Source organism: Anas platyrhynchos, chromosome 1 (assembly GCF_047663525.1).
Source record: "Anas platyrhynchos isolate ZD024472 breed Pekin duck chromosome 1, IASCAAS_PekinDuck_T2T, whole genome shotgun sequence".
Taxonomy (NCBI): domain Eukaryota; kingdom Metazoa; phylum Chordata; class Aves; order Anseriformes; family Anatidae; genus Anas; species Anas platyrhynchos.
The window spans coordinates 1,565,802-1,575,291 of record NC_092587.1 but is presented as its reverse complement, the minus strand read 5'-3'; the positions used below and the strand labels follow the sequence as shown (position 1 = coordinate 1,575,291).

The 9,490-nt window shown below is 54.4% G+C and overlaps 1 protein-coding gene across 1 annotated transcript in view; it reads left to right on the top strand.

Moving 5' to 3' along the window:
• The first annotated feature begins 1,532 nt into the window (after window positions 1-1,532).
• UBE2H (ubiquitin conjugating enzyme E2 H) overlaps window positions 1,533-9,490 on the top strand; it is a 42,388-nt gene continuing 34,430 nt past the window's right edge. Inside the window, exon 1 of the mRNA XM_027461640.3 lies at window positions 1,533-1,842. Coding sequence (XP_027317441.1) covers window positions 1,790-1,842 — 53 coding nt within the window. The 5' untranslated portion in view covers window positions 1,533-1,789. The remainder of the gene's footprint in view (window positions 1,843-9,490) is intronic.

Here is a 9,490-nt window from a genome sequence, read left to right as displayed (position 1 = left end):
TCACCATCTCATCTTTTTGGGGTATTTTCTGGTTTCCCTGTTCCCAGGAAGGAACAGCCACTGTGCTTGGGGCTGGTCCCTGCCCTCAGTCACAACGGTGCCACCGTGGCCGGCCCTGAACCCCAAAACTTGTAGGTTTACCTGCAAATGGCTCTGGGGGGGCTTCTGGGGGACACCTAGGGTTTGAGGGAAGGTGTTCCCTTCCTTCCTGAAGAGGACCTGTGGTCCTTCACCCCATGGATCACAAATTTCGGGTTTTTTTCTGTCTCAGGGGGCTCCCCAGTCCCTTCTGTTCTCTCGCCCACCCCACAAAGCACGGGGCAGTGTCACAGTGGGGTGGGGGGCGTGATGCCATAATCCCTGCTCACCCCGGCCAGCCTCAACCCCCTGTTTTTAGGCATGGGGGGGATTTAGAGGGTCCCCAACCCCACTGTGAGCCCACCTACAGGGATCCCATGGGATCCCACAGATGTGTGGGTGCTGCTCCAGGACCGCCAGCAGCTCAGCCCCAAGGATAACCCCCCCCAAAAAAGGGTCAGGATGCCATCGTGGTCCCAATCACCCCATTTTATTTAAAGAAATAAAGGAAAAAAAGGCTTTTTCCCCATTTTGCTGCCTGGATGTGACCGAGGAGCATCAAAGTCAGGGGAAACGGGGACCCCGTAACCCCACAGCTTTACTCACCGCTGACCCCATTGCTGTTTTCCTCCCGGATTCCTCCGGGTTTAACTCACCCAGGATGTGAATCCAACCCCTCGGCAGCGGGTTACATCCTGCCCCGTGACGGAGGAGCAGCTGAGGGACGTCGGGGCCCTAAATTGAGGAAAAAACAACCCCCGGCTCGTATATAGGGTGGGGATTTTATGGGGTTCCCTGGTTGCGTGGCCTCCCCGTGCACAGCGGTGCTGGCTCATCGCAGGCACGGGGAGGTGACGCTGGGTGAATTTGTGGTGATGCCGGGGTCAGGAATGCGGGATGTCCGCCCTGGGGCGTGGAGGTGCCACGGCATCCCGAAAAATATCCCCTAATGTCACCCTCCTGCCACCCGCTGTCACCTCCGGGTGCCTCCTCTGCCCTGTCCGGTTGGGTAAACCGAGGCAGGGCGAGATGCCTCAGCAGCACGACATCCCAAATCCCGTGGTGTGCCTCATGATGATGCTGTGAGGCGATCCTAAATACGACCCCACAAATTTTTGGGGCGGCTGGAGGGCAACGTTGCTGCCCTCCCTGAGGCCACCTGAGACCCTGTGGAGTTCCGTGGGGACACGTAGGGTACCACGGTGTTTTCCCGGGCTGAATTGTGAGGTAAACCCCCATTAAATCACCACAATTTCCCCCAAACCCCAAACCCTCCCCGTTTTCCTCCCGACAGCAGCCTCGAACCCGCGGCCTTTGGCATCCCACCCCCGCTCTGCGAACTACAAAACCCCCCTGTGGGAACTACAACTCCCAGCACCCCCCGCGCTCCGGGCGGGCCCTGAGCCGCCTCGTCCAATAGCAGCCCGGCGGGGCGGTGATGTCACTGCGGGTGACGTCACGGGGCCAGAGTGAGGCTCGGGGCTGAGGCGACCGGAGCGGGGCTGAGGCGGCGGCGGCGGCGGCGGCACCACAGGAGGGGGGCGGCGGCCGCGACCCCGGCCCCGCTTGAAGAGGGAGAGCCCCGATCGCGCTCCCTTCTCACCCTTGGAGCTCTTTTGGGTCCCGGCTGAGCCTCTTCTTCTTCCTCTTCTTCCTCCTCCTCCTCAGCGGCGCTGACAGCCCGCCCGGAGCCCCGGGGGCGGCGGCCACCATGTCGTCCCCCAGCCCGGGCAAGCGGCGGATGGACACCGACGTGGTCAAGCTGTATCCTTGGGGCCTCTTCTTCCTCCTCTTCTTCCTTGGGGGGGGACCGGGAACCCCCCCCCCGTATCGCTTTTCCCCCTCCCGGTGTCCCCCCGGTATCGCCGACCCCCCTTTATATCGCGACACCCCCCCTTTATATCGCGATATCCCCCTCCTTTTTATCGCGACACCCCCTCTTTTATCGCCCCCCCCCCTCCTTTTATCGCCCTTTTGTCAGGCCAGGCCCAGGCCTCGCCTCACAGCAAGGCCGGACGGGGCCCCCCCCCACAGCCTGGAGCCCCCCCTTTTATCCAAGGAAAGGCCTCACCCCCCAAAAAAAATCCCAAATCCCCCCTTATTTCCCTTTTTTTGGGGGATTTTCCCCCTTTTTTGGCACCCCCCCTAACCCTAAGGGTGTCCCCCCCCAGCCCCCTCCCCATTAACCCCCCTGCCCGCTATGAGGACTCCCCGGGTGGCCCCAACCCCCCCCCCAAAAAAACCCTTTTTGGGGTTTTTATTAGGGTTATTATCCCCCCCCCATAATGGCAGCCTGCCCTTCACGAAGCTGCCAGCTTCAGGGCTTTAAGTTAGGGTTTATTTTTTATTTTGGGGGGGGGTTTATCTCCAAATAACCCCTCACCAACGGGTGGGGAAAGGGCTTTTTGGGGCCGGGAGGAGGTCCCGTTTATGTAACACGCCAGGTTAGGGTAGGTTCCCCCCCCCCTCAGCCTGGATCTGTTTATATTTTTCCTTCCTTCTTTTATTTTTTTATTCCTTTCCCCTCTTTTCTCCTTCTTGCCCCTTGGTGGGGGGGGCAAATCCTTTTCCCCTGCCTCCCTCCGGAGCGTGGGCGGGATGGAAAACATCAGGAATTTGGGGTAGGGGCTCGCTTTATTAATAGGTTTTGTTTACAAGGCAGCGGCGTGCGCTGAGGAGGGGGGGGCACGGATGACAACAGCCCCCAAAATCTTCCCCTGGGCCTCCCCCCTCCGAGAGCTCGAGGTCTGATTTCGGTCCCGGCGAGATAACCAAACTTATTTGGCTTTTGGGGTTATTTTTTTTAGGGGTTTTGGGGGGTGGAGGGGGGGGGGAAAAGGAAGAGCGCCGCCGTTCGTGGCTGGTCGAAGGAAACTTGTGCTGACGTTCGGCGTGCTCGCTGCTCCCCTCGGCGTATTTTGGTGGCGGTGGTTGTTTTTTTTTTTTTTGGTTGGTTTTGTGTTTTTTTATTATTTTTTTCTTTGAGCAAATAGGAAATGAGTGGCGATCACGGCTGAATCGGGGCTATTTTTATCCGGGGGGTTTAAAGTTACACACACAGGGCGAATCGCGGCCGGGAGGAGGGTCGGCGATTCCAGCTGCTTGGGTTTTTTTTGTTGTTGTTTTTTTTTAATTTTGTCCCCTTTTTCCCCCCAAAAATCACGGATAGGGCCAGTGCCAGGAGGGCTCCGAGCTGGAGAGGGACCAAGGCCCGAGCTGAGCTGCTGCCTCTCTCCATTCCCCTCCCCCTGCCCTTTTTTTTCTTCCTTTTCTTTATTTTTCTTCCTTTAGAAGCCGGCATCCCCGTTTTGGGAGACAAAGAGCAGCTTTTCAGAGCCAGCAGCTTTCCCGAAACCTCTCCTCTCCCTTTTCCCATTTCCAGAGGCTCCGGGGCCGTGCGCTGGTAGGTTTTTGAGCCCTCAACATCTCCTTTCTGCTCTCTCCCTGACAAAAGAAACCCGAGGGAAGCTCTCCCCGGAGCCCAGCTCTCCTCATCACCCCATAACCCTCGGTGTTTTTGGGGTTTTGAGCGGCCGGCGTCCTGCGGCCAACAAACTTGGGAAGTTGTGCGTGTGTCAGATGACTGCTCGCCGCTCCTCCCTCCCTCCCTCCCTCCCCAACCTTTTTTTTTTTGTTTGTTTGCCTCCCTAGGCCCCGCTTTTGCTCCCCGAGCCCTAAAAACAAATCCCGGGGGGAGCTCAAAATTAGGATCTACCCCGAACCCCCCCTCCTGGGTGCATTTTGGTGGGCACCGAAGGATTGGGGGCGTCTGGAGGAATGTTTGTGGAGCCCTCTCCCCCCCCCGGGGGCTGGAGGGTTTTGTTGTCGCGGCGCTTTTATCCCCGTTTCTGCTGCCATTTTCGTGGCATTTTTCCCTTTTCGGCCTCTTTTTCGCCTTCCTGCTGGGGAAATAACGGCGCGGATCCACGCTGGGGGGGCGCCTTTAGAGAGAGGGGGGGGCACAGCTCAAGCAAACGCCTCCTCCCCAAGCTCTGACAGCTCCAGGAGCCGAGCGGGGGCTTTTGATTTTTAATCATTTTTAATTTTTTCTCCCCGTTTTTCAATCCTAAATCGTCCGGGGCCTTTTTGTGGACGCCCCCCCCCTCTTTGTGAGCTCGGGGGGAGCTCAGGCTCTCCCCGTGGATTTCAACCGAGGGGTTGGGGGGGGGGAAGCCCCTTGCTTGGGGTTTTTAATAACCTCGCCTGGGCGAGGATGTGCTGAAACTCTGAGTCACTCATTGTTTCTCCCCTGCTCGCGCTGCAGCCGCCGTCCCCATGTTTTGGGGGGGGGGAGGAAGGTTTGCAGCCCCCTTTACAGCCCCAAAAATTTCTCCAGGTGACCCCAAACCCTTACAGAGCCGGGGGGCGCCGTGCCCGCACCCCAAAACCTTTTAGGATCCGCCGGGCGCCGATTTGTGGGGTAAAAAGGGAGCGCCCCCAACTCCGGGCTCCTGATGGAGGGGGTGGGGGGGGGATCTTTTTGCTTCCCCCCCGAGCTTTTAGGGGCGAGCCTTCGGCCTCCTCCTCGCCGTGTTTTTTGCAAGCGAGAGAGGCCTCGGGCAGAGCTCGCAACTCCGCGGATTGGTTGCTCTGTTACTACCCGGAAACCACGGCCGGGGCGGAGCGAGCCTACAGCTGATGGGGGAAACCTCGGCCCCAAGGCCTTCACCCCATCAAGGGGGGAGTCCCTGAGACCCCCCCTGGATCCCCAACGGCCGCCCCAGAGCCACCTTTTCTTATTTTACCCCAGGAGTTGGATTTGGTGCTGATTTCTTTTGTGGCTGGATGCTCCCGGCTCTATTTTTAAGCAACGGGGCTGGCAGTGGGGGAAAAAAAGGAAACGGTGCCCTGCTCGGTGTGTGGAAGGAATTAAAAATAGTGCCTGGATCACCAGGAATCTCCCAGTTCCCACCAGGATCTCCCAGTTCCCACCAGTTTACAGGGTCGTGGAGCCGTCGGGTGTTTTCCCTGCTTAATTTTAGGCTCGTCCCGAGGAATAAAAGCACCACCGAGCCCTTACCACTGGCAACTCGCTTTGTGCTCTGCAAAGATGGGCCGAGGGTAGGCCGGGGTTTGTTTTGGGGCTAAAATTCCTCTTTTCTGCCCGGCGCAGCGGGCTTATCGCCCGGCTTGAACCCCTTCCAAGGGCGCGTTGAGCAACGGGGCCGTCACGTGCCTTTGTTCTCCTTGGCCTGTCCCCAGGGGAAGAGGAGAGCGAGCGTTGTGCTGGAATGTCTTGTTTTGGTAGGGCTCGGCGGCCGGCTTTCCCTCACCACTTTTGTTTTTTTATTATTTTTTTTCCTTTAAGGAGAGACAATTCTGGAAAGAAACCTTTATTTTTTCCCCCATCTGGATGTGAATTTCCCAAGGCCGTGCCACGCTGCCTCCTGCTCTGCTTTAAAGAAGTCCCCGAGGATGAGGGGAGCGGCGTGGTGGCACCTGGGGACGAGCAACGAGGTGCTCGTGGTCTTTTTTTTGGGGCTGGGAGAGCCCCAAAACTCCTCACCCCGCACCCTCAGAGCCGCTGGCACAGCTCGGGGTTTATAAATAAACCCCAGCTCAATGCCACCCGGGGCGGGCAGAGCTACCTGCCCCTAAATCCCCGCTTTGTCCTGCCCAAACCAAACCAAAAGGGGGCAGGGGGATCCCGGTTGCCTAAATCACAACTTTTAGGGCATCCCCTTGCTGTTTTTAGGGCTGAATGCGGCGTTTTGGAGCCTCCCCCTGCCTGGACAGGCTCTTGGCTGGAGCTGGAAGTCCTCCACTTTAGGGTAACTAACTATTTCCCTGCCTCAAAGGGATTTGGGGTGTTCCCAGCAGTGAGGCAGCCTCTGCCGGGGCTCCGTGCCTGGTTTTTAGGACCCTACTTTTATGGGATCGCTGATGAAACGAATCTCGGAGGCTGTTTTTGTGAAGTAACAGCTGGATTTCAGTGAAAAACAGGTGGCCTGTGTTGTGAAATGGTGTCCCCGTGCTGCCGGGACCAATAACAGGGACACATAGCAGGGCTGGGACTGTCCCAAACCCAGTAAATGCCTCGCTCTTGTAGGATCACCCAGAAGCTGCCCCCCGATGAGGCTCTGCGTGCTGAATATTGCCTCTAATCCGCGTGCCCACCCACCCTGTGCCTCGTCCTGGCTGTGCAGCATCGTTAAAGTCAGGTTCTGGGATTTTTTTTAATTAAAACACCGATGTTGTGGAAATCCTAAAGCCTTGCAGGGTGCTCTGCGTGCAGCCGGAGGCAGGATGGGGCTGGGCCGTGCTGCCTGCTCTCGGGGGAAGCAGGGCCGTGCTCTAATTTTGGGGTGTTTTTAGAAGAACACAAATTAATTACTCCTTCACGTGCACTTTCCTCCTCATCCCTTTTCTGAAAATTTCTCTTGAAGCGAGGCGGAGCGGCAGGAGCTGGCTGGGCTTTTAGGAAGGGAGCCATGCACCCAAAAACCTCCCTCTGAGGCCATCCCAGCTCAGATTTTGCCAGGTTTTTTCCCCTTTTCTCCCTGCTCGGCCCCTCTGGCTGCTTAAATCTAATCGTTCCATCCTCATCTTCATTCCCCATCATCTTCCAGTTCCTCAGACTTCCTGATAACGATCTGCCTGTGGATTTCCAGCCTCTCAGAGAAAGGTGATTTCACTCCCTCGTTTCCCTGCAAATGGGGCTGATCCTGGACCAGGACCGAGGTTGGTTTTGTTGTCATCACCACTGCAGCTTCCAGGAGCCATCCTGCGCCCTTAAATCATCCGATTTCTTCTCTAGAGCAAATTCTTCCTGCCTTCAAAGCAGCCAAAACCACCCAGAGTTCATTTTTTTTGGCGTCCCGTGTTCCAGAGCAGGTAGAGGGCGTATCTGCACGGCCGGTTTTTAAAGTATTGTTGTTATTTTCTTGACTTTAATCCCTTTTAACCTGCGAGTTTCAGAGCCTACCTGCACAGCCTGCCTGCAGATCACGCAGGAATGTGCAGAGGCTTCCAGATATTGGTGAGGCAGCGTGGGGAAGGGGTTTTCAGTCCAGCCACTCGGTTATTCTCAGAGGGTCGAATGCTTTTCCTCCAGAAATTATGACATTTCCTTGGTGCCTGCCTTCCTGGGAGCAAATGCTGATAGAAACATAAAATATTTTCTCTGAGATTGCACAAATAGTGCGTCGGGGTGGGTTAATCTAAAATATTCTGTGCTATTTGGGTGTAGCTGGCTTCATTTTTTTGCGATAATCCCTTAAATATGAGCGTTTTAAGGGAGTGTTTGATATTTGATTGGATAATATTTATTATTATCCAATAATATTTAATATTAATAATTTAATATTGGATAATATTTAAATAATATTTTAATATAATATTATAATATTATATTTTAATGTAATATAATATTTCTTATCCAATCCCTTCGGAGGCGCAGGGATTTCTCACCTGCCTGCTCCCGTGCTGCTCACCCCAAATCTGGAAGAGCTGGGGGAGGTGTGGGACAGTGCTCGGGGTTGGTGTGGCCTTAAACGAGGTGCCTCGAAGAAAACATTTGATGTTTTTTTTAAATACTAAAAACAAAAAAACAAACCAAAACACGCGGTACCGAAGCGGGCTGCCGTGTGTCCCCGCTTCACCTCCCGCGTGGTAGATTAACAGCTGCAGTGTTGCAAGGATGGATAAATGATTAACTGCAGCACTTTTTGGCCGTTTGCTTTGCTTTGTTTTGTCTCGACGGCGGCCGCATCGGCCGCGTGCTGGAGCCGTGAAGCGAGGAGTTGGGGTGGGGAGAACATCCGCTAGGACACCCGCTTTTTGGGGCAGAAAAACAAAAAAACAATAAATAAGAACCTAAACCACGCTGTCTGCTCAGGGCTGGCTGGGGCTGGAAGAAAACTTTGTTCTTCCAGGTGTTTCTGGATCTAAATGGTACTTAAAAACTACAGTTTAACATCAGTTTTTATCACCACTTTGAAGATTTGAGATTCATCTTGGTTTTAGGGGCACGTGAAGCTGCTTTGAGTCTTGCTTAGAACTGTGAATGGCTTGAAGGCCTTTTTTATTCCAAAAAGAACTCAGTTTGGCTTTCGGGTGCGTTTATGGAGAGAGTTTGTTGGCTTTTTCTTCTCAACTCAGTTTCACCCTTGGGAGAGCTGCGCCAGGAGGGAGCTGATGCTTTGGAGACGTGGAGGAGCGGACGGTGGGATGGAATTGGTGATGGATGCAGAGCAGAACTGCTCATCGTGTCCTGGTGGTGCCCAAACTTCATTTTTAGGAGCAGAAAGAAGTTATCTCCTTGCAGTGAGAGCTTCTTCATCGGAGGAAGACTTAAAGCTGGTGGAAGCTGATTCTCTTTTACTATCTCCTTTCTTCTGAAGCCAAAAGGAACCAGTTACATCTTTCTCCTGCCTAATACCATTAATTCAGCCTCGCCGACCTGCCCCTCAAATCTTTAAAGCCCCCACGGCTGAATGGGAACTCGTGCAGGGCGCTGGTTTCATGTAGCAGCAGCACGTGGGGAAGAACTCATCGTGGAACTGATTTCCCTGAAAGTTTTGAGGCCGGACTTGCTTTGTGACCCTCTGTAATTCAAACAAGGCTCCACCAGCCCTTCCAGGAGCCAGGCACTTGTGGAAATGTCAAATCCAACCCCGACGTGACTCAGCACGGTTTGGCTTGCCCCTCGGTGCTACCGGAGGAACCTCCCACTTTCTTTTCTTTTCTTTTTTTTCCTCTTAAGGCTCTCAACCTGCCACCGTACCGGTTGCGAAATGAGGGTAGCGGCGAAAAGAAGGAAGCTAAATCGTTGTTGCTTTGTTTTTGGGGCCTGCCGTCTCAGGTAACTCAATACCTGCGGCCTTACAGAGGAATTGGGGTGAGCGGAGATCCCAAAAGGAGAACGTGGCTCGGAGAGACACAGGGGGGGACGGTGACAGCTCCGAAGTGGAGTTGTCAGAAATCAGATCCTGGTAACCTCGTCCCGGAGCCTGCGTGCCTTGAAAGGGAAGGTATGCGGGGAGGTGTGAGCTCCCCCTTGCCCTGCCTGATGGCAGTAGCTGCCCTGTGAAGGGAGCTCCCTGCTAGCACTGCTTCACCCTTTTTAAAATCTTAAATTTTTAAGACCTTACTGAATTTGAACACTTTGCGCAAAGATTTTGTGCGGAGATCTCGGATTAAAACAGAGTCTGGCTTTCTTGCAGCTGCTGAGAAACTTAATGGTAACCTTTTCTCTTATTTTTAACTTCCCGGTTTCTGCCCCGTTTCCTTCTGTTTGCTGTTGGCAACGTGACTAGAAGCTTGCCATAAAAAAAAATAATAAATAAAATAAAGGTAGATTTAAAGACTTTACTCATTTGGGCCACGAAGGAGGGGAGTCCACCAGTAAACGGCCGTGCTCTGCTACCTGTGCCCAGGGGAATCTCCGAGCCCTGGCTGTGAGAAGTGCGAA